Genomic DNA, 24,730 nt, shown 5'->3' with positions numbered 1-24,730 from the left:
TCAAAACAAGATACTAGGCAAATAAAAACAAAAAATTAATCATTGGATGGTATTGCTAGACAGTGTTGAATTAAAAGCAGTAAACATCAGGTGAAAAAAAGAGAGGCCCTTTGTAATAATCAAGGATACAGTTACCAATATGAAGAGAACCACAAATCTTTATTTTCCAAAGATGAAGCATTGAAGTGTTTAAAGTGAAAACTGTAAATTCAAGGAGGAAGAGAAAGAAATATAACAGTAACGGGAGACTTTAAAACATCTTTCAGTCCTTGCCACATCAGAGAGATTAAATATGAGATATGGAGACTCTGAATTATATAGTCAATAAATCTGATATATCACACTTTTTTATTGTAAAAAGAATGACACCTTTTTTATTCCCCATGAGACATTTTCAAAAATAAGTACTAGAAAGAAAACTGGGAGGAAAAAGGTATTATCAACCATACACTCTACAATGAAATATTAAGTTAATAAAAAAGCAAGAACTAGAAACCAAACCATGAAACCTTCCCAAACCTCAAAACAAAAAAACCTCAATTAATTGAGTTTAAAAATGTAAAAACATTCTCCTAAAAAATCTGGAAACAGTCTTTAATAAAACCATAACATAATTAAAATATGCACCTCAAAACCATAATCAGGAAAGTGCTTCATGGAGATATATTAGAAATTAAGTGATATTAATATTAGAAACAAGGCAAGGAAATTCTCATCAGTATTATTTAACTTTGTTCTAGATGTGCTAAGAGTTATAGAAATTAGAGAAGCGTGATATTGAAGTAATCCCCAAACCCTTGGGATAACATTCAGTGCTTTGTTCTGGGCATTCAGTTACTAGATTCAAGAACTATCCACCTCGTTGAATTTTCAGCCATTTTTCAGTAATTTCCACAAACACAGTCCTACAGTGTTTTTGGTTAGTTTATTTTAATAGTTTTCCCATTAAAAAAAAAATCTCATAGGGCTTCCCTGGTGGTGCAGTGGTTAAAAATCCACCTGCCAGCGCAGGGGACACGGGTTCGAGTCCTGGTCCGGGAAGATCCCACATGCTGTAGAGCAACTAAGCCCGTGTGCCACAACTACTGAGCCTGCGCTCTAGAGCCCGCGAGCCACAACTACTGAGCCCATGCACTACAACTACTGAGCCCACGTGCCGCAACTACTGAAGCCCGCTTACCTAAAGCCCGTGCTCTGCAACAAGAGAAACCACCGCGATGAGAAGCCCGTGCACCGCAACAAAGAGTAGCCCCCGCTCGCCGCAACTAGAGAAAGCCCGGCGTGCGGCAGTGAAGACCCAATGCAGCCAAAAATAAATAAATTTATAAAAATGAAATCTCATATAATTTTCTTTGGAGCTCCAATTAATAAAGTGAAAGCAGAGCTGCTTTCATTGCAGAAGGGTTAGGGAGCTCTGTAGTCACCTCTTCCTCATCATCCACATCTCCCCCATTAGCTTCTGGAGTGCTGTATGCAGCTTTAAGAATTACAACCGTATTCTGCTTCATGGAATTTTTTTGTGTCACAGTTGTTAACAGTGATGTAAAACAATTGTATAGGATATGATCACCAATTTGATAAGATCTTATTCTTGGCAATTTTCCCTTCTTCTCTGATTATGGTAGATATTAAATTAGAAGCAGCTTGGGGCCTGGAGTTGTGACTGAGAAGACTAAGGTTGCCCAAATCAGATATACGGAGAAGTGGTAGCTGATGCCAAGACAGGAGAGAAAAGAATCACCAGCTAGAATGAGACAGCATTCTGGAACTGCCATTTCAGATAAGGGCAGATGTCCCAAAACATCTTAATGGCTCCAGAATAACATGCTACATGAGGTTCTAAAAGGTGATTCTGAGTAAGCAAGACAACACAGCCTTGTGACATGTTGTAAGTATGGGCTGTGGAAAGACAAATCCTGCATGGTGTCACATATATGTGGAATCTAAAAAAGTTGAACTCATAGAAGCAGAGTAGAATGGTTGCTTCCAGGGGCTGGGGGTGGGAGAAATGGGGAAATGTTGGTCAAACGGTACAAAGTTTCAGTTATGCAGGATGAGTAAGTTCTGGGGAATCTAATGTACAGCATGGTTACTGTAGTTAGTAATATTGTATACTGGAAATTTGCTAAAAGAGTAAATCTTTAATGTTCTCACCACCACAAAAACAGGTGACATGGGGTGATGGATATGTTAGTTTGTGGTAACCATTTCACAATGTATACGTATATCAAAATATCACGTCTACCTTAATTATATACAGTTTTGTCAATTGCACCTTAATAAAGCTGGGGAAAAAAATAAAAGTACAGACTTTAGAGTCAGGCAGACCTGGAGTTGAGTATGACGTGGAATATGATCATTGCAGATGTCTTAAACATTTTGAGCCTTGGTTTCCTTGTCATATAAAAAGGAATTTGAAATTAAATAAGTTAGTGAATGTAAAGAGCTTAGTATGATCCTTGGCACACATAAGACATCTTTAAAAAATTAATAGCTTTTATATGTTATACTATTTACTAAGACAGTGAAGCATGTAATAAATTTTAGGAACAAAATAAAAAAGATTTGTGTTTTTTGAAATGTATATTTTAGTTAGCTGGAAAAATCAATTTTATCTAAATATTTCACCTTCAGTTACTCATAACTAAAGTCTTGCTACATTTAATTATTTAATTGAAGTGTAATTAACATACAATAAAATGCACAGGTCCTAAATGTTCAGTTTGACTACATTTAACTTTGAATATTAATGTATACTATCTTTCATTTGCACTGAACTATTACTAGTGAATTGCTAAATATAGTTGATAACTATGATAACTTAGTAAATGCTATGTTAAGAAAGTGCTTTTATAGAAAGTTAATGTTATTTTTAAAAACCGAGTTGATTTGTAGTCATTGTTGGTCTATATTAACTTAGTGGCAGTGTTTTTTAGTAAAATTTATTTGTGGCCTTGTCCACCAAAAATTTCTGCACATAGCTTCCATTTATTAGTACATAGTACGTGTTAACTGCTGTAATCTTGTGTAAGATTTTAAGTTTGTCTTCTCAAATTTCTTTTTTATTTATCTCATTGGACCTAATACACTTCTATTCTTCCTTATACTTTCCTTTTATCAAAAAGCAAAGATCTGAAGTAGTCATTTATGCCTGCTGGTTGATTTCTTGTATGTGTTTATAAATTTGTCATTTCAACCATACGTTTGTGTTTTAGCTCTGTTCTAAAGTAAGTTTTGGCTAGTATGAATCAGATGGGGAACTATGGGATGGAACGGAAAATTACAACTATTTCCTCAGCTGATTTGGAAAGTAAATTTAACTTAAATCTCTTAGGATCATTAGAGATAGAGGATCCTGAACTGGTTTCCTTACTGTCTTTGGAAAGAGAAGCTGGGAGTTCACTTGTGTTTGGCTGAGACATGCCGAGAGTAGAGGACATTTGTCTTTCCTAAATCAGGACTCTGTTCATCACTAGAAAGTCCTTGTGTAGTCTTTTCCTACCCTCTTTTACTTTAGGTAAGCCTCTTTTTTTGTTGCATGTTTCTTTATATTTGATGTTATCATTAAACCTTAAATTCCCCTTTTTAGTTATTTTGGCATATATCATTATAATCCATTCATTCTAAGTTAATTTAGTTCACTTCTGTACAACTTAAGTTGGTCACTTACTATTTTGTGATATACTTTAACTGATTAGAGCTAAATCTGTCTTGGCAAACATGTGGATATTTATTTACATTCAGAATACTGTTTTTATTCTAAGAAATGTGATATTCTGCCCTAAACTTCATATATAGTCATTAATCCAAATTTTGGAGAACTTTACAAAGGATGAATTAAATCTTCTGTTAGCGGACAGAAGATAATAACCATTTGTTGATTACTTATGCCTCTGAAAAATTAATATGTAGTATAATCAAAAGGAAACAGACTAGCAGTGATTTGTATTACTGGGCTCAATATTTTAAAAATCTTTCTAATTACAGGATAGGTATCTTTAAAAGAACATTCTTTAAATTAGAATGAGATCTCTGTGATTGTAGGCATCTTGAATTAAATAGAACAAACAATCTAAAGAAAATGACAAAAGCAAATTGTATGGCATTGTATAATATATTAAAACAGACAATTTTGATCACAATTTGTGATTAACATTTTCAAAATTAAATGTAGCTGCTTTTATTATTTAGAAAGTATATGCTACAGTGATATATATATATTACATAACCTGTTTTTTGTCATGAACTGATTATTTGTATATGAATTATCAACAAAATGTGCTTATACTAGGTAGTTTTCTTCTGATACTTAGAGTGGGTTTGTTTACCTTCCCTGTCTATCCGTAGCAAATACCATCAGTTGGTACGTATGAAATCTCATCTAATATAATATTAACCTAGGAAACATAATGAGAATAAAATTTCTAAGGATCTTATATCTGCTGCAAATGTTATACATTGTATATAACTTTTGTAATATATAATGTATGTAAATTTAAACATCAGATAATATATAGATAACTTGTATATATGTATGTGTTAGTACATATGTAAGGCCAAATAGCAAATTTTAAGTACATCTCTGCTCTTGTGGCATCATCATGCCCTTAGGCATCAGTTGTAAACCTTGATGTCATTGTTTACTCCTCCCCTCTGTCTCAACACCCCCAAATCCGAATAGACTTCTGAGTATTTTCCTTAATATGCTCTCTCACATAGCCCCTAAAGCCCTACTTTAGACACTTACCGCCTCTCTCTCAACTATAGTAATGATTTCTTAATGATTTTCCTTGCTTCCAGTCTGACCCTGATGCCCTTGCATTGTCAGCAATGAGGATTCAAAACAAGATTCAACTTTTAAACTTTTATTTCTATAACATTATGTAAAATTTCAAACATGCTAGAGAGAATAGCATATAGATTGAAATTGTGATAGCTCCTTATTCCTCCAGAATAAAATCCAGACTCCAGACCACTGACTCTATCAATCAGAACTCTCCATAGTCTGGTTCCAACTTGCCGTTCCACCTTTGTCTCTACACGTAAGGCTCACTTTACTTACCAGCTCCTCAGGAAGGCTTCCCTGACACGTTTCTTTTCCACTCTGACTCTCCCAATTGTAGGTGTGCTCTTTTAGTATTTCCTACCCCTCATATTTATTCAACAAATATTTATTGAGAATATACCATGTTCTAGGCCATTATTGAGTTCTTCCTGACAGTTTCTCCTACTAAATTGAGGTTCCATGATGTTAGGAACCATGTCGTCTTCATCTTTTAGTCTCTTCTTACATTAAGCACAGTGCCTTGCATATAGGTGAAGCTTTTTTTTTTTTTAACATCTTTATTGGAGTATAATTGCTTTACAATGGTGTGTTAGTTTCTGCTTTATAGCAAAGTGAATCAGTTATACATAAACATATGTTCCCATATCTCTTTCCTCTTGCATCTCCCTCCCTGCCACCCTCCCTATCCCACCCCTCTAGGTGGTCACAAAGCACCTAGCTGATCTCCCTGTGCTATGTGGCTGCTTCCCACTAGCTAGCTATTTTACATTTGGTAGTGTATGTATGTCCATGCCACTCTCTCACTTCATCCCAGCTTACCCTTCCCCCTCCCCATATCCTCAAGTCCATGCCCTAGTAGATCTGTGTCTTTATTCCCGTCTTGCCCCTAGGTTCTTCATGACCATTTTTTTTCTTTTTATTTTTTTAGATTCCATGTATATGTGTTAGCATACGGTATTTGTTTTTCTCTTTCTGACTTACTTCACTCTGTATGACAAACTCTAGGTTCATCCACCTCACTACAAATAATAGGTGAAGCTTTGAAGTCAGTAGTGATCTCAACAGTTGACCTTCAGTTATTTTCAAGTAGATTATTACCTAATAAGATTATACACATGAAATTTAGAAAGTTTTTAGAATTAAAAAGCATATTTCTGTTTTTATTTTAAAAAGTAAGATAGATTGTTAAAAGTGTGGAAAATATAGAAAAGGACAAAGAAGAAAATTAAAATGATCTTTGAAACCTAGAGATAATAGCCTAAAACATTTTTAACACTTTGCATTGTTTTTTCTGTTCACTTTGATTAGGTCTATTCCCATTCCTCTCCCTTTCCGTCTTCCATGTTCCCCTTTCCCACACCAGAAACCACTGTCTTTTCACCTGGATTTTTGGCAAACAGATTTATTATATATTTCTGTGTAACAGCATTCCAAAACATTTATTTTCTTACAGTTTCTGTGAGTCAGGAATTTGGGAGCAGCTTGGCTTGGTAGTTCTGGCCTTGGGTTTATCATGAGGTTGCAATTAAGATGTTAACTGAGGCTTCAGTCATCTGAAGGCTTGACTCAGCTGCAATATCTGCTTCCAAGATGGTGCGCTCACACTGGCTGCTGTTGGCAGGAGGCCTCAGTGTCTTGCCACGTGTACTTCCCCCTAGGCTTGCATGAATGTTCTGATGACATAGCAGCTGGCTTCCCCAGAGTGAGTGATCAAGAGTGAGCAAGATAGAAGGCACAGTGTTGTTTATGACCTAGCCTCGAAAGTCCCACTTATAGCCATTTCTGCAGTATCCTTCTGTTGGTACAAATTAGCACTGTTCATTGTAGGAGGAGCCTGTTCAAGGGCACGAATGCCAAGAGATGTGAGACTGTCTTGGAGGCTAGCAGCAGTCATCTAACCCAACTCTGGAACTGGGAAACACAGCGGTGAAGTGAATAAACCAAATAGCTTTTAGTTTTTTCCAAATTGGGATTTTATACTGTAGCATTGCCGTTTTGTTTGAAGATGACAAAGTATGAAAAACTTAAACTCTTATAAGGATGTGTTCCTAAATCATATTTTAGTAGTACCTTCACATATTAGCTTTCAGATTTTTTTTTTTTTTTTTTTTTTTTTTCGTCTTTTTTTTTTTTTTGTGGTACGCTGGCCTCTCACTGCTGTGGCCTCTCCCGTTGCAGAGCACAGGCTCCGGACGCGCAGGCTCAGTGGCCATGGCTCACGGGCCCAGCCGCTCCGCAGCAAGTGGGATCTTCCCGACCGGGGCACGAACCCACGTCCCCTGCATCGGCAGGCGGACTCTCAACCACTGCACCACCAGGGAAGCCCTCAGATTTTTTATATACTCAATTGTTTGGATAACCTCAAAGAAGAAGAAAAAATAAGTTTATTCTTGTTCTTTGTTAATACTTATTATGTATAAGACAATGTGTTAATATATTTTCATGCTCACAACTTTTACTCCCCACAATATTTACTTCCCACAGTTACGGTTTTATAAATGAGAAATGAGATTTTAAGTATCAGAGTAGGATTAGACTCCAGGTAATCTTATTTAAGAGCCAGACTCAAACATTATGTCACTGAATCTCAATCGTTTTGTATCCTTGGAACACAAAGGATATATAAGCATACCACTAGTTTTTGGTAAATTTAAAAAAATTATCACTGTAAAGTAATAAAAACAAAATAGTATTTTAAAAACTAATAGTTATTTATAATAAGTCACATCTGTGAAAGAGATGTTGTTTACTAGATGATCTATAGGGCTTGTGAGCTTGAACTCTATAGATCAGGTTACCCATATTGTATATTTCTTTTCTTGCTTAATTTCTGCTAACTTACAATTATAGGTTGCTGAAATGATAACAAGCAATGGCTTGCTCAGATAATTCTGGATGTTAAAATTGAACATGACTCCAAAATTACAGATAGTTTCTTAAGCTGTTTCTTGAACTCTCAGATTCTTGATCAACTTTGTCTCATTAAAATGCTGAAAGTTTGCACATTTCAAATTGAGTCAGTCGTAAATGTAATATTAATTAACTTCCTGGTTATTTTTAGTGGGAAAGTCAATCTCTCGGTGATCAACCTCATATACCATATTTGGCTTTTTCTTAAACTAAAAATTAAATTTATTGTATTGTACCCTAAATCAACATATTCATACTATTCAAGATTTTAAACATATTGTTCAGATACGTATACTACTTGAGCAAATCTCTAGAAATCATAGAAATGATCATTTCAGATGTTACCAGTTTCTTAAAGAAATCTAAATACTTTTTACTGCAACAGTTTATATTAAGGTGGAAAATTCAGTATATTCAATAATGTTTTCTTTGTATAGCAAAAAACCTTATGACCATTCTGATCCCATTGAATCAAAATTGGGAGGTGTATTTTTGATTGCCAGCTATACACTGAACACTAAAGCAACGTGTAGTTAGGCAGTCAACTGCAGTCTCTTTTATAGCTTGATATCTACACAAATAGCTGCTGTTCTATCAGTACTGACCCCAACCAACCCACCTTTTGCAGCTGACATTTTGGTTCACAGTTTTTAATATAGTTTCACTCTACTGGAAATAACTTTTCTGTAGCTTGGGATGTCAGTGATAAATCAAACAAAATCATTGATCATTTCTCTCTGAAATAGGTTGTCTATAATGATGTAAGAACTGCTTGATTTTTTTCACATTTATGTTTTTTTCCAACTGTGAAACAAAAATATCTGCTAGCATGCACAAGTAATAGTAATAATTATTCCCTTTAAACATGTCATTGACTTTGTGAATTTTTTTTAAAAAAGCTTCTCTTTATAATATTTTTGATATTGAGTACAACTATGAATGCTGCCTTTGTAGTTTTTGACTTACCCGTTTTTGGTGACAGAGTGCATTGATTTTATACCAAAGAGCATATTTTGCCCTTGTTTTATAAAAACTTACTTGGTTTGCCAGAAAAGTACTATATTTTTGAAAATAATTTAAAAGCTTTAATGCTCATGCCACTATTTGAAAGAGGATTATACTGTGATCACGAAAGGTGACAGGATGCTGGTTTGTTAAAAAACAAAACAAAACAGTTTTTAGATATTTATCAGTATGCTTTCCATTCATACTTTTCTTTTCCAGGTGCTTGGGCATACACGTCAATACTTGCAGATTCACTTACCTGTCATACTGGTTGACATTCTATATTCTAATGAAGCCCTGTTCAGTGAATTCTGGCATTTCTGGAATTATTTTCATCTCTACTTTTATGAGCTAAAACAACTTCTATGAGTTTGGATTATACATTACAAAATAACAAGTTTTCAGTGAAAAATCATAATTGATCTTACCTTTTAAATTTATGATTATACCAGGCTGTCTGTGGAGCAGGCAGATGACAGGGACCACTGGTGGTACATAAACCAGGCTTTGAAAACATGGCACTGAGCTGTTCCAGGAGCAGTTATTAAAACAGCCACAGATCTGATTATTACATAAGTAACAGGTCTGGCTGGTAAAAGGTAAAGGAGAGAGAAAAATGAAAGGAGCAGTACTGCTGCCTGGTGATGACTCTGAAAACCACTGTCTTACCCACACCAGGCCAAGAAGCAGAGGAAAAGCAATAGAGCAAGGAGTAAGGACAGACAACACAAAGTAAACTGCGTAACAAGAATAACTGACAGCACAGAATAAAGGTGAACATTACAAAGGAGTGAAAAGAAATACCAGTTGGAACAGCTGTATGAGAACGTTAAGTGAAGAACAAATCAAGTATTTACTTGAGTAACCTCAAGCACAGGACAACTTGTCCCACACTGAAGGTGCTATAATCTGATGGGTGACTTGTTGTAGTCCCCTGGTGAGCTAAGTCAGTACCATAACCTCTATGTAACATATAAAGATTCAGTGGATCAGAGCTAGGTGTATCAGAGAGACCATCCTCCAGTATGGGTATCAGATTTTCTGTAACGAAGGATGACATCTCAATACTTGGAATATAATAGGTGTCAATAAGTATACTAGATACCTGTTGCTGCATAACAAATTACCTCAGAATTCAGCTGCTTAAAACAACAAACATAAACTGCCTCACCATTTCTGTGGGCCAAGAATCTGGGTATAGCTTAGCTGGGGCTTCTGACTCAGGGTCTCTCACGGGCTGTGGTCATCTAAAGGCATTCGTGGGAGAGGAATTTCTTCCATGCTTACTCAGGTGGCTGTTGGCAGGCCTCACTTCCTCACTGGGTGTTGAACAGAGGCTTCTTTGTCATGTGGGCCACTTTACAGAGGCGCTCACAACAAGACAAGAAAAGGTGAGGGAGATAGAAGCTAGAGTCCTCTGGTAACCTGATTTTGGAAACGGCATCAATCAATTTTGCTATATTCTATTCGTTAGAAGCACTTAATTAGGTCCAGTCACTCCCAGGAACATGAGACAAGAACAGGAATACCAGGGAGTGAGATTATTGGGGACATCTTAGAAGAAGGCTGCCTGCCACAATAAACATTTTCATGAATGAGTAAATGAATGAAGAAAAGAAGAGAAACTTAAGAAACATTGCTTGTACTAGTAAGTCCTCCCTAAATACGGATTACTAGAAGGGAAGCTGGACCATAAAACAGAAAATTAATCTCTGGATAAGACTTGTTTTAGCTTAAAATAGACATTTTGATCAGTAAGTACAGTACGAGTTCATCAATATCATAAAAGAACGGCTTGGAAAATATGAGTGCTGTTTTCTGCAGACTGTAAGTTAACATCATTTTAATGCTGCCAAATCTCTGTATTTAGAAAAGGTAGAGCTTCCGAATTTGATGCATTTCAGTCATTGGTTCTCAGCTGTCCTGCACATTGGAAACGCCTTAGAAACTGAAAAACCAAACTATCAATACAAAAGGATAGCTGGGCTCTATCCCAGGCTAAATAAATCACAACTCCTAAAGGTGGGGTCCAGACAAGGATATAGTTTTTTTTTTTTTTTTTTTTTTTTTTTTTTTTTTTTGCGCTACGTGGACCTCTCACTCCTGCGGCCTCTCACGCCGCGGAGCACAGGCTCCGGACGCGCAGGCTCAGCGGCCATGGCCCACGGGCCCAGCCGCTCTGCGGCATGTGGGATCCTCCCGGACCGGGGCACGAACCCGTGTCCCCTGCATCGGCAGGCGGACTCTCAACCACTGCGCCACCAGGGAAGCCCAAGGATATAGTTTCTTAAAAGCTCCTCAGGTGTTTCCTATCTGTCATCAGGGTTTGGGACCACTGATTTAAGTGGCTCTTAATGGAAAGATTCAAGCATGCACCCTTTTTCAGGTTTAGTACAAATTGAAAAGGGAAATAATTTTAGGAACAAACTTTCTTTATTCAACATGTATTTATTGTGTCCAGTATGTGTGTAGCATATGTGGGGGATTAAAAGTATACATATAAATAGTTTAAAATGGGACTAAGCTATATTTCATGGTATATATGTATTTACTATGGTTATCAGAAACAGTCCACATGTGCTGTAGGGTTTCAGAGAGGGGAGAGATGAATATAGGCTAGAGTAGATAAAGAATGCGATTTGGAAGAGATGGGATCTGGGTACATTAGGAAAGTATTACAAGGTGAAATGCAGTAATTTGCTTCACTTGACAGATCCTAGGGTCTGACTTGGAGAAATCTGACAGTTTAGCTAGCACTTGGATCTTATTCTGTAGGCCAGTAGCTGCACAAGAGCAATTGAGGAGCTTTGAAAAATACCTGGAGAGTTTTCAAGTATTTTTATCTCCAGATAAATACTCCTGGAGAATTTTATTCAGTTGGTCTGGGTGGGGCCCAAGTATTGTACTTTTTTAAAAGACTTCCTGTGATGCTGATGTGCAGCCAGGGTTGGGAAACTGCTGTAGGATCACCTAAGGTCCCTGAAAATTTTTGAGTAGGAGGGTTTCATGTTCACCCATCCATTAAAAACACATTAGGATGTGTTTTGTTTTTATGCCACAGGAAGAGGGCAAACAGCGTTGAACAAAATAAAACAGGAAAAAGGTGCCTGTTTACACTTATGGGGGTGGAAGGCAGCTTGCATTCTTTTTTGGTAAGGAAGACAGGCAATAAACTAATAATGCGTAATTTGGTAAGTAAAAACAAATGCTTTGAAGAAAATAAAGCATAATGAAGGAGACAGGAATAGGCAGAGAAGGGGAGTAGAGTTGGAGAGGAGAGTGCTATTTTATGTCAGGTTAGGAGGGACTTCCCTAACTGTTGGCATGTGTACAGAGACATGGAAGAAGCGAGGGAGTGAGTAGGCAGAGGAGATCACAGGGGAAACGCCCAGGCAGGCACAGGCCAGCGAGGTTGGGTGCTGTGGACTACATTGTGCACACACACACACATACTGCCCCCCACCACCTCCCATTGTATATTGAAGCCTTAATCCCCAGTGTGACTGTGTTTAGAGATAGGGCTTTTAGGAGGCAATGCAGGTTAAGTGAGGTCATAAGGATAAGGTCCTAATGGGATAGGATTGGTGGCCTTTTAAGAAGAGGAAAAAGAGGTCTCTCTCCCTTTGTCTGCCATGTGAGGAACAGTAAAGAGGTCTTCTGCAAGCCAGAAGGAGAGCACTCACCAGAAGCTGAACACTGACATACCTTGATGTTGGACTTTCTAGTCTTCAGAACTGTGAGAAAATAAATTTCTGTTCTTTCAGCCACCCACTCTACAGTATCTTGTTATGGCAGCCCTAGCCAACTAAGACTGCAGGAACAGAGGGTTCCAGAGGGGGGAGTATAGGAGATGAGGTAGGAAGAGGGACTCAATCATGTGGGGCTGCAGTCTAGAGCAAGAATTTGGGATTTTCTTCTCAGTTGCCATATACTCTGGTTGCCAGAGTATAACTAGGGAAGGGGTTTGGGTGGGGAGGAGGAACCCATTGAATTGTTTTAGGAGAGGAGTGGTATAATTTGATTTATATCTAGAAGGATCAACTGGCTGCTTTGTGGGAGAATAGTCTGTAGCAAAACAGTTGAGGAGTCAGGGACATTAGTTATCTTCGTAGCTATTGCAAGGGTGGTTATCAGTGGGAGTAGTGTGAAATCATCCAATTCTAGACATATTTTGAAGGTAGAGTGGACAGAAATTGCTGGTGAATTAGATGTGGGTGTGAGAGAAAGTGGGGAATGAAATATTGTGTCTTAATTTTTGGTCAAAGCAACTGAAAAAATGGAGTGCTATTTATTAAGATAGGAAGACTGTCAAAGAATGGAAGAATGGGAAGAGGGAGCAATCAAAATTATAAGTTATTTTGAGTTGCTACTGAATATCCAGATGAAGATGTAAGTAGGCAGTTGGTTATATAAGTCTGGAGTTTCGGGGGGAGACACTGGGGCTGGTGATGCAAATTTTGGAGTATCGTATAGATCAGTAATTTTCAACCTTCGTTACACTTTATAATCAGCTTGGGAATTTTCAAAAAATTTCTGAGCCTGGTCCCACCCCTGTATATTCTTGTTTAACCTGGGAGTGGGGCTCAGGTATTTCTGTTTTAATTTGATTAGTGGTTAGGTTAAACATTTTTTTAAACAGCTTTTATTGAGGTATTATTGACGTACGATATACTACGCACAAAGTGTACAATTTGATAAGTTTTGACAGATGAATACATCTGTGAAACCACCACCACAATTAAGGTAGTGAACATACCCATCATCACCAGAAGTTTCTTTGTACCCCTTTTCAGTTCTTCCCTACTATCCCTACCTCCCTCCCATCTTCAGTCACTAGGCAACTACTGATCTGCTTTCTGTGTAGATTAGTTTGCATTTTCTAGAATTCTGTAAATGAAATCTTACAGTGTGTACTCTTCTATGTGGCTTCTTTAAGCATAATTGTTTTGATACTCACCTATGTTGTTGCATGTATCAGTACTTGATTCCTTTCTGTTGCTGAGTAGTATTCCATTGTATGAACTTGTTTCTTTATTCAGCTGTTGATGAACATTTGGGCTGTTTTCAGTTTTGGGCCACTACAAATAAAGCTACTGTGAACATTTGTGTACAAGTCTTTGTGTAGTCATATATTTCCTTCTCTGGATAAATATCTTAGAGTGGAATAGCTGGATCGTATGGATCACATTTTTTCATATTTTTCAACATGAGGGATTTTGTGTGTGAGTGTATGTATGTCCTTGAGGAAAACTTTTATGCCCAGAAAAGATTATTCAGACATATTTTCATTATTAAAATTAATGTTCAATTTATTAATTTCAGTTTAAATATCTAGTTTATAAGATGTAGCAAAATTTAAGTTCTTTTTTCTTAGGTGTAATATTATTTTTTTTTTGCGGTACATGGGCCTCTCACTGTTGTGGCCTCTCCCGTTGCGGGAGACGCGCAGGCTCAGTGGCCATGGCTCACGGGCCCAGCCACTCCGCGGCATGTGGGATCTTCCCGGACCGGGGCATGAACCCGTGTCCCCTGCATTGGCAGGCGGACTCTTAACCACTGCACCACCAGGGAAGCCCCCTAGGTGTAATTATTTTTAAAAAGCAACACAAGTTAATTCTAACGTGGAGCCAGGGCTGAGAACCATTGTACAGATGGTATTTAAAGCCAAGGATTGAATGAGATCACCTAGCACAGCCATTTCTCAAGCTTTTGCTTGCGTAAAAATACCCGTAGTTGGGGCAAGTTCTGAGAATTTGTATTTCTACGAGGCTCCCAGGTACTGATACCTGGGAGTTGGACTGATGGACCATACTTTGAGTAGCCCATCCTAGAGGGTTAGTGTAGATAAAAGAGATACCTGAAGATTAAGTCCTGGCCCCTCCAAAGTTTAGAAATTGGGAAGGAGAGGAAGGAACCAGTAAATAAGACTGTAAAAGAATAGCAGGTGGGACTTCGCTGGTGACGCAGTGGTTAAGAATCCACCTGCCATTGCAGGGGACGTGGGTTTGATCCTTGGCCCGGGAAGATCCCACATGCCGTGGAGCAACTAAGCTCATGAGCCACAACTATTGAGACTGTGCTCTAGAACCTGCTAGCCACAGCTACTGAGCCTGCATGCCACAACTACTGAGCCCGCATGCTGTAACTACTGAAGCCCATGAGCCTAGAGCCGGTGCTCTGCAACAAGAGAAGCCACCACAATGAGAAGCCCCCGTACTGCAACGAAGAGTAACCCCCGCTCACCGCAACTAGAGAAAGCCTGCGCACAGCAATGCAGACCCAACGCGGCCAAAAATAAATTAAAAAAAAAAAAAAAAAGCAGGTGAGGCAGGAGAAAAACGAAAGAGTGTGGTGTTCTAGAGGCTTGTGAAGATAGTTTTGCAGGAGGGAAAGCATGATAAACTCTGTAAAATATGGCTTGAAAAGACCGAGCGAGATGTGAGTTACAGTTGACTAATGGATATGGTAAAGTGATTGTTGATGACCTTGAAAGAAATACGTTTGGTAGAATGTCCAGTCAGGGCAAAAACCTGATAGAGGTGAGCCCATGAAAGAAGGGAGGAAAGTAAGTATAGACAAATCATTTGACGCTTATTGTGGAAAAGAGAAGAAAGAAATGGGGCAGTGGCTAGAAGGGCATGTGGAAGTAGGGATGGGTTTTCTTTTTTTTTCTTTTTAAGGTAAGAACTATCATAATGTGTTTGTATGCTGACAGGAATAACTTAGAGAAGGAAATATGGTTGGAGCAGGAGAGCAAGAGGTCAGTAGCAGGAGTGGTGTCCTGGAGAAGGGATCCAGTTGGCAGATAGAGTCATGGCCTTAAATAGGAATACGGAGAGGGAAGTTAGAGTATATGGCCACAGATGGCAGCTTGTAGAAATGTTAATTGAATAGCTTCTATTTTCTCTGAAATAAGAATCAAAGTCACCCCATAATAAATAAACAGAGCACAATAAAAGTTTTGTTCAGTACTCTCTCCTCAGTGCTTAGAACAGTGGTTTGAACATAGTAAGTGCTTAGTAAATGTTTGTTAAATAAATGAATGTAAGGAAGAGTAACCCTGGATTGGAGGGGAGGAGGCGAGGAGGCAAGTGAGGTAGCACAGAGGTGGCTGTCGGGTTAGGCGAGAGCGGTGCTCCTGGGAATGATGAGGGGAACTGTTCCAGTCATATGGAAGAAGAAGTGAAAGGACTTGATTTTTCTTTGGCTAAGGGGAAGGAAAAGTTGAGTACGACCTGTTTGTAGCTCTGGAGCATGTCCTTAGTCTTTCAAATGGAGTGGACTGTGATGTTGTTTAATGATTTGAGGGATTTTTCAGAGACTTAATTGCTGAGCACTCTAACCTAGTTTGTATAAAGCTGATGTAGTCATCTATTTTGTCTGTACTTACCAGAAAGTATCTCTGTAGCTGCCAAGGAATCAAGTCTCTCCTCCCACCACCTCCCAGGAGTTTAGGGAAAATTTTGTCCTGGGCATCTGTGGAAGTGCTTGATGTTGAAAATTAAATGTATGTAGACCTTGGAGTAAGAACTCTTCAAAATACTCAACATAGATTCTTAAACTGTTGAAGGATACTATTTGCTGCATTCTATAAGCAAACTAAGGCAAGTGACGAGAAAGAGTGCATTGAACCTGAGGTGTAAATTTCATTAGTTTAATGTGAATACCTTGGATCAGCAGATTTTGAATTGTTTTTCTCAGAGCCACACCTCAGGGCTAACTGGGAGATGCAAGGATGAGCACTGAGTGGATGGGGGCTGAAGCGGATGTCTCCACATCAGCTTCAATAGAAGTTAGTTTGTTTTCAGTTTTATACACTGAGATTCCTTGTAAGATTTTATTTGCATGGTGATTCTACTGCAGAAACAATAACAGAAAGCATTTGAGTATCATCAGTGTAGGTAACATTTGAGTTTTGCTGGTGAGTCAGATAGTGCTGGTTTTATCAGAGTAGATTATTTCATTGTTTGGGAGTGGGGAAAACCACTTAGAAAGGCCTTTTTTTTTTTTTTTTTTTTTCTTCGCGGTACACGGGCCTCTCACCGCTGTGGCCTCTCCCGCTGCAGAGCAATAGGCTCCGGACGCGCCGGCCCAGCGGCCATGGCTTATGGGCACAGCCGCTCCGCGGCACGTGGGATCCTCCCGGACCAGGGCACGAACCCGCGCCCCCTGCATCGGCAGGCGGACTCCCAACCACTGCGCCACCAGGGAAGCCCAGAAAGGCCTCTTTATCCTTTGATTCAGTCATCAGTTTTTATGGAAAGCAGTCGTACCTTAAGCCCTTCATTCCATTTTCATGAAAAAGGAAGTAAATGGCTCAAAAGCAAAATGACATCAGCAAATTCTTCAAGACAGTGAATCCTTGAAAGTTGGCGCCTAGTTAAATCAATGTTTTACACAATTGATTTATAGTTGTATTTATGCATCATATTTAACTGGTATTTATAATTGTTAATATTAAGAGACATTTATTGAGTATCTAATACACGTAAGATCTAGGTGTTGGGGATACAGAAACAGGCAAGATGTGATCTTTTCCCACGCAGGGGTTAGAGTCCAGTTGGGGAAATAGAACACAGCCATAAAAAGATCAACAGCATTGCAGAAGAGTGTAGAAGACCACGAGTTTGCAGAGCTGCTGCAGGGGTTCCGCAGATATGTGATGCACATTTCTTTTTAAAATATTAAATAACCCGTCAAATAAAAGTGTCCTATGCACCAAATATTAAAGTGCACAGAAGAAAGACGACCACTAAAGCTCATTAATTTATTTTGTAGATTAATTCACTCTTTTTTTTTTTTTTTTTTTTTTTTTAACCATTTCAAAATAAAGTAGCAGATCCTTTATTTGTATTTCTCGAAGCCGTTGAAAAAAGTCACGTAGCAGCAGCATCATGTTTTGGCCATCATTTTCCCTCTTCCACCTCTGCCCTCCCAGAGGAGTTTGGCCCCCAAGTCACACTCCTCACACCTCTTCAGGCCCCACAACAAAGCAAACCCTGTTTCAGCGGTTTCTTCCTAACTTCCTTTCCTTCTGATGATTCATCACAAAATTTCAAAAATGGATCTATCAGATAAGATCTACCTCAGAAATCCTGGGAAGGGAAGATACAGTGAGCAGGCCAGTCCATAGAAAGCACTTCCCAGGGCCTGGGGAGAAATCCAGGGAATTCACGCTGAGTAACTTACAGCCCTTCATGCTTGTTAACGCTTTGTAGGCTGCATGGTGCTAGAGCTCTCTGAGCCTTCAAATGAGAATATCCTGGACAAGTTTTTCCACAAAGTCAAGAATCGTTATGTGAACAATGTATCTTTAAGGATTTAAGAAGGGAGTATGGTTTCTCATGAGGTGAATAGTCATTCAACAGAAAGGACTTTATCATGCAGTATTTTGTGACCGTGAACCTGAACCACCTTTGTTTTATCCTAGGATTAGGACAAGTGATGGATTTCTTTCATCTTCACTGATATTTGGCATCAAAATTTATTTGATACGATTCATAAGTGGACAGATGCTGAAGGGTAGGGATGTATACCTAGTCTAGAAATGGCAATGTTTGATAATTTTGGAACAAGGAATGGCTGTCCTCTTTTCAAAAAATTGTGAGCCATCAGGGTTTTCAAAGTAAAGTGTTTTGACGATGCAAGTGCAAGAAGTGGAAGTAAAGATAAGCCAAAGTCTATTAGAGATGTATTTGAAATCAGGAATCACTCACTGTTTACAAGATTAGATATGTTCCTAGGATTAGGCCTAACAGCTGATGGGGAATTAGTTACATTAATCTATATCAGGTCTATATACCTTCAAATGGAATAAAAAAATTGGGTTTAACTACACTCTAAAGTCTTATTAAAAATTTTAATATTAATTGTTCCTTTGTTTCTTATTTCTGTAAATTATTCATAAAATGACTTAAAAAGGGGGGTGGCAGCCCATGGTGATGAACTAAACATGAACTAAAGTGCTTTCCACCCTGTAGTAAGCCCTCTAATTTTTAAAATCACAACACACCGTTTTTTCCTTCTTAGGGCTTCTGACAAAATTTACTTTTATTTAGTTAGTTTCCTTTTGTGTGGCTTCTATCCCATGCACTAAGCAAACTGTGAGGGCGAGGACTGTGTCTCTTTTGTTCATGGTGAGTCTCCGGCACCTTAGATAGTGCCTGACACGTGTTAAGTGTGTAATACATTTGTCAAACGGGGCTTGCTTATAAAACTCTTCCTTGGTTAGATTTTTGGACTTTTGTTAGCAGTGTATTAGCAGACTCACAACAGGTTTGGGTTAAGTTCAGCCTTTTAACTCATTGAGATTTATACTGCTTCAATTTACTATATATATTTTAGTGTTGGGAAGCAGATTGCCTCTTTCTGAGCTATGAATAATGCTGCCTCCTTTAGAAAAGAATCAGCAATGGTTTTATATCGTATTTGTTTCGCCTGTCCAACTTGACAAAGTTAAATTGTTGTGATGAGGTTAATCAAGCTTAAAACATTTTTCTTATAGTATTTAGCATACAGGATTTTTGTTGCAGGGTGGAAGGCAGACACACAGTTAGAAACTATATCTGACGAATAATTGTTATCCGTAAACGGTTGTTGAAATGTTCCCCCCCTTTTTTCATTTCACAGTAAGTCAACAGACTTGCCAGACTTTACACAGACAGTCTGTTTGAGCTATTTATGAAGGATACATAGGGACACATAGGGATCTCAAAATTTGGGAACATCATATTTTACAAGTTACAGCTAATAATGACGTATGTGAACAAGTAGATGACAATAGAGTGCAGTTGGGATATGTCTGGATAGCACTGGATGACCTTTTTGTCCTCCTTATCACAGAACCTTTAGCATTGTAGGTGTACTGTCAAAATCATGAATGATAAATCGCTGAACATAAAAAAGGCACACCTTGTAAATAATACCCTGCCCCTTATATCCTAAGTTAACTATCTCCCACCTCTAAAATTCCCTACTATCCTCTAGATTTTTCTCACTAAGTAGAAAAAGGATCATAGTTAAACTTTTTTAAGATCCCTAGAGCTAGGAGGGCTTTCTTTTTAATAGAGCATGGTGAAGTTGAGTCACTTTATGATAGGGTACAAAGATCATCATAAGCTGTGTTCCTCCTGCCTTCGTTGAAGAATCTTTAAAACTCATTCAGGCTGTTAGAGAGCAGCAGAGAACTTTATTTCAATAGTTAAGCTACATGGAAACACATATTTTGTGCTTCTTTTCTCCCAAAGTTGAACCAGATCAAATAATCCTAGAAGAGAGGAGCAAAGTCGTTATCTTTAAGTGAAAAAAGAATGAATTACTACACATTTAGGAAAAGTTAGGATAAAAAGAGAGAGAAAGACATAACAACTACTGAAAAACAAAAATAATATTTTTCTTGAGGCAGAAGAGAACCACTATAGAAAATCTGTTGGTGATTAAAAACTAACAAAATCAACCACAAACAATGCCACGTACAGAAATTACTGGTTGCTTATCAGAACACTAGTCTCACATTTCCACTTGCCCCAGGGACACCTTTGCTTAAATTTTATAAAATCCACAAACCCAGCATGAGCAGCACCATCGTTTCTAGTATGAAGTAGTGGTCTTCTAATTTGTCTCCTGACTGCAGTCTCTCACCTGACCAGGTCAGCTAATGTTCTTTCTTTATTGGTTTTTACCTTGTAAGAGAGTATACATTTACTGAGTATTTTGTTCTTACCACTGAGAATATAACACTTAGAAGAATTCTAGCTTCATAACTTGTTTTAAAATGTTAATTTAGGGACTTCCCAGGTGGGACAGTGGTTAAGAATCTGCCTGCCAATGCAGGGGACACGGGTTCGAGCCCTGGTCCGGGAAGAACCCACATGCTGTGGAGCAACTAAGCCCGTGCGCCACAACTACTGAGCCTGCGCTCTAGGGCCCACATGCCGCAACTACTGAGCCTACGTGCTGCAACTGCTGAAGCCCGTGCGCCTAGAGCCGGTGCTCTACAACGAGGAGCCACCACAATGAGAAGCCTGTGCTGCACACTGCAACGAAGAGTAGCCTCCACTCGCTGCACCTAGAGAAAGCCCCCATGTAGCAACGAAGACCCAACGCAGCCAAAAATAACTAAATAAATCAATCTTTAAAAAATGTTAGTTTATTTAACTCTCCTCATGGTTTCATGGAGCAAATCGTGCTGTACTGATATGCTTTCATTTTCAGATTTTTTTTTTTTTTTTTAAATTTTTGGCTGCATCGGGTCTTCGTTGCTACACGCAGGCTTCCTCTAGTTGTGGCGAGCGGGGACTGCTCTTCGCTGTGGTGCACGGGCTTCTCATTGCGGTGGCTTCTCTTGTTGCAAAGCACAGCCCAGCTCTGCATGGGCTTCAGTAGTTGTGGCACACGGGCTCAGTAGTTGTGGCTCGTGGCCTCTAGAGCACAGACTCAGTAGTTGTGGTGCACAGGCTTAGTTGCTCCGCAGCATGTAGGATCTTCCCCGGGCCAGGGATTGAACCCATGTCCCCTGCATTGGCAGGTGGATTCTTAACCACTGCATCACCAGGGCGTTCCCTCATTTTCAGATTTATGGGTCATATGAAAAGGGAAAATGATTCTAGGAAGATTCTGGAGAGAGAAAACCTGTTAAATATGAAAAAGACTTGGCAGCAGTTGTAAGATCCATGATGCTGGGGAATTAGGATTATCCCTTCTCTCACATAAAAGTGGGAGTGATTGAGGAACTGTGTCACGTAATTGATGGACACCAACTTGGAGACAAATGCTGGAGGGGTGGGGGAGTGATTGATAATGTTATAAAAATATTCTGTACCTAACTACAGCACAATCGTTATATTCCTGAAAAGCTTCATGATCAGAGAATCCATGATTGAGACAGTTACATCTTATGGGAAAAACAGCACTGAGTACTGAGATTATTAATGAATCCAGAAAAACCTAGAAAAATATTCAATTTTACTTAAAGGCAGCACTAAATAAAGAGAATATAAATTATTATATATCTTAAGTTAGTGATAATGGCCTCTCAGTAATTAATGTCAATTTATTGATTGCTAGGAACTTCAGGATTTCTACTCTAGAATGTAAATTTATTTTAATGTTCACAATTTTCTTGTAATTTAGTTTAACATTTTTATAAATTCATTTTGCATTAAATTTTGGGACGAAGGGAGCGACAGTACAAACTATAATAAAGGATGTTGTCAAACTTTCATTTGTTATGGCAGGAAGAGATTCAGAGACCCATAATACCTTAGGAGACAAATGATGACTACCCCTCAATTCCATTGTATAGCTTGGAGTGACTCTTAATTTTAGGTGACTCACTGTTCACCAGGCACTAGTCTAACCAAACCTTTTCACAACCTGTCACACCTTTGTACTTTCTTTCTCTTTCCATATTCTGGCATAATTAAAAGAGGAATTAATTCTTGCTCCTCTTAACTTTTCACTACTTGTTTACGTCTGTGTAGTGAGTGGTTGATCCTGGCCCGTGAGTAAGCATCGAGACAGTATTCCTTGTCTTTTAAAGCATCTTTGTTCCTCATTAAGCCTGATTTTATCATTCATTCATTTTTCAACAAATATTAAATATCTAGTATTTTTTCAGTACTGTGCTACGTAGTAGTTATCCAGTGATGTATAAACCTGAAACCATCCCTTTCCTTGTGGAGTGTATATCCTAGATGAGGAAACAGACAGTAACTCCTTCCTTAACACTCCCTGTGTTCCTTTATTTTTTTTCCATAGCATTTATCAACATCTAAGACTTTATTTTTTGTTTGATTTCATCCACAGAACGTTGGTTACATGAGGACAAACAAGAATTTCTGTATGTTTTGCTAAAGGAATATTTTTTGGTTGAGAAGTGAGAAAGGCACGTTTAATTCTTCACCATGTTCCCTTGATTCTGCTTCTTCAGCCTGTCTCTAAATAAGCCCACTGCCGCTTCCTTTTAGTTCAAGCCCTTTTTCTTTTTACCTGGTCTATTAAAGTAGCTTTCCCTGCCTCTGTAGTACCTTTCCCCTCCAGATTGCTGCCAGTAATCTTTGTAAAATTCAAGTCTGAATTTCTTCAGTGATCTGCTGTCTTTTAAAGGTAAATCAAACTCCTTCGCTTTTCATTGTCGGGTTCCTTCCTATCTGTCCAGCCTTTTTTTTTTTTTCTCTGCCACTCCCTGCTCTCCATCTCAGACTTTATGCTGCAGTAGTATCAATATATTGCACTTCTTCAAGCTTCTCTGCTAAGTGTGGTGGCTGGACCAGAGGCTTCCCCTTAACTTGGAAGCTATTTAGAAATGCAAATTTTAGGCTCCACCCCGAGGCCTACTAAATAAGAACCCTGGGAGCAGAGCTAAGCAAGCTAAACAAGACTTCCCAGTAATCCTGATGTACCTTAAATTTGAGAATCACTACTTTAGTCCTTTCTTTTTTTAAAGTTCATTTCCTTAACAAGCTCAGCCATTAATTACCATGCTTTCAATATCATTTTCATTTGTGTAACTCTTAATTTACATCATTGACCCTGGTATCTGTGTCAGTCCTGCTTTTTAAATTGTGTATTGGACATCTTTCCTGGATATCCTTCCTGTACTTCAGACTCTGTAGGTTCTAAACAAAATTCAGTACCCATCTATTAAGATGTTTTATATACTGCGTTTCCTATTTCCTCCTTCAAAGGATTCCTCCTTGCAGCTTTGAATCCTAGATTATGCAGTATTTTCTCTTTGGTTTCTATTTTGTCTTGCTTTAGAGCAACAAAGGAAAAGATTTTTTAATAACTCTACTGACCAGAATAGGGTCAGGATTTTCCAGGCAATAGATTACTGTTGTTTATAGACCATCTGTTAACATGTATTTTTTAATGTATTTTTATCTTATTCTTTGCTTTTAACTTCCCACCTTTTTTCCCTCCTCAATTGTCTTTTTCTCTCTCATTTTAAGAACTTAGAGACCATTTACTTTGAATCTTGACCTCAGCTGCCCACGTTCTACCTTAAAGCTGGAGGCATCCTTGACCCTGGGCTAATAGAGTGACAACTTGTACCAAAAGTGACAACTGGTACCAAAGATTGTAGTCAGGCAACATTTCATCTATCTCGGTACAGTTTCTGCAGTAGGTTCTCAATAAATTTTTTTCTAATGAATAAGTGAGTAAGTTAGGCAAGTCTCAAAGCACTGGACAGATCTCCAAGGTCAAAAAACCACAGTGAAATTGTGGCTGGATACATAAGGAACCTCAAAGATTTGAGCAGTAAGAAGTGAGAAATTTTGACACTCAAATATTTATTCAGTGAATAAATGAAAGATTTTAAAGAAAAGAATAGCCATTGTAACAGATGGTGAGGTATTTCCTTCTCTGAGAGAAGAGCAATAAATTTAAATTTTATTTCAGTGTGAACTTTCAAGTTTAATTTTAAAAATTCCTGTTTATGTGTGCTTCCCCATAAGCACAGTTTGATATACATTTTTAATAATTTTCGTGTCGATTTATGTAACAGTTACATTTTAATGGTGTGACTATCTCTTGGGCTATAACTTTTAACTGTTATTATAGTTCTATTTTTGTTGGATAGGAAAGACAGTAATGTATGTGTGTGTATATATATATCTTAAATTGCACATCTGAATTACCTTACATATGAGAAATTTTTATATGTGAAATCATATATCTATTCTCATAATTTGAGCTATTCTCTCATAAAAAATACATTCTTAAATTATAATAATAAAAAAACCTTTCTTTTTAACATGCACACAGGAAACCTCGGCCTGTCTCCCAGTTGGTTGCACAGCAGGTTACTCAGCAGTTTGTGCCCCCTACACAGTCAAAGAAAGAGAAAAAAGATAAAGTAGAAAAAGAAAAAAGTGAAAAGGAAACAACTAGCAAAAAGAACAGTCATAAGAAAACCAGGTAAATTTAGAGTGTTTTAATGGCACTTTTGAAGTAATAAAATTAACCATTTAATATTGTCTTTTAACATCAATATATAAAGTATATAAAGTAGAAATAAAAGATTTC

General features: G+C 38.1%; 1 protein-coding gene across 2 annotated transcripts in view; it reads left to right on the top strand.

Moving 5' to 3' along the window:
* YAF2 (YY1 associated factor 2) overlaps window positions 1-24,730 on the top strand; it is a 65,049-nt gene that overhangs the window by 37,858 nt on the left and 2,461 nt on the right. For both annotated transcript variants that reach the window (XM_024740449.1, XM_024740448.1), the window contains one exon: window positions 24,470-24,622. In XM_024740449.1, coding sequence (XP_024596217.1) covers window positions 24,470-24,622 — 153 coding nt within the window. The remainder of the gene's footprint in view (window positions 1-24,469; window positions 24,623-24,730) is intronic.

This window comes from Neophocaena asiaeorientalis, unplaced genomic scaffold (assembly GCF_003031525.2).
Source record: "Neophocaena asiaeorientalis asiaeorientalis breed wild unplaced genomic scaffold, Neophocaena_asiaeorientalis_V1.1 scaffold340, whole genome shotgun sequence".
Lineage (NCBI taxonomy): Eukaryota > Metazoa > Chordata > Mammalia > Artiodactyla > Phocoenidae > Neophocaena > Neophocaena asiaeorientalis.
This window is presented reverse-complemented; position numbering and strand designations above follow the sequence as displayed.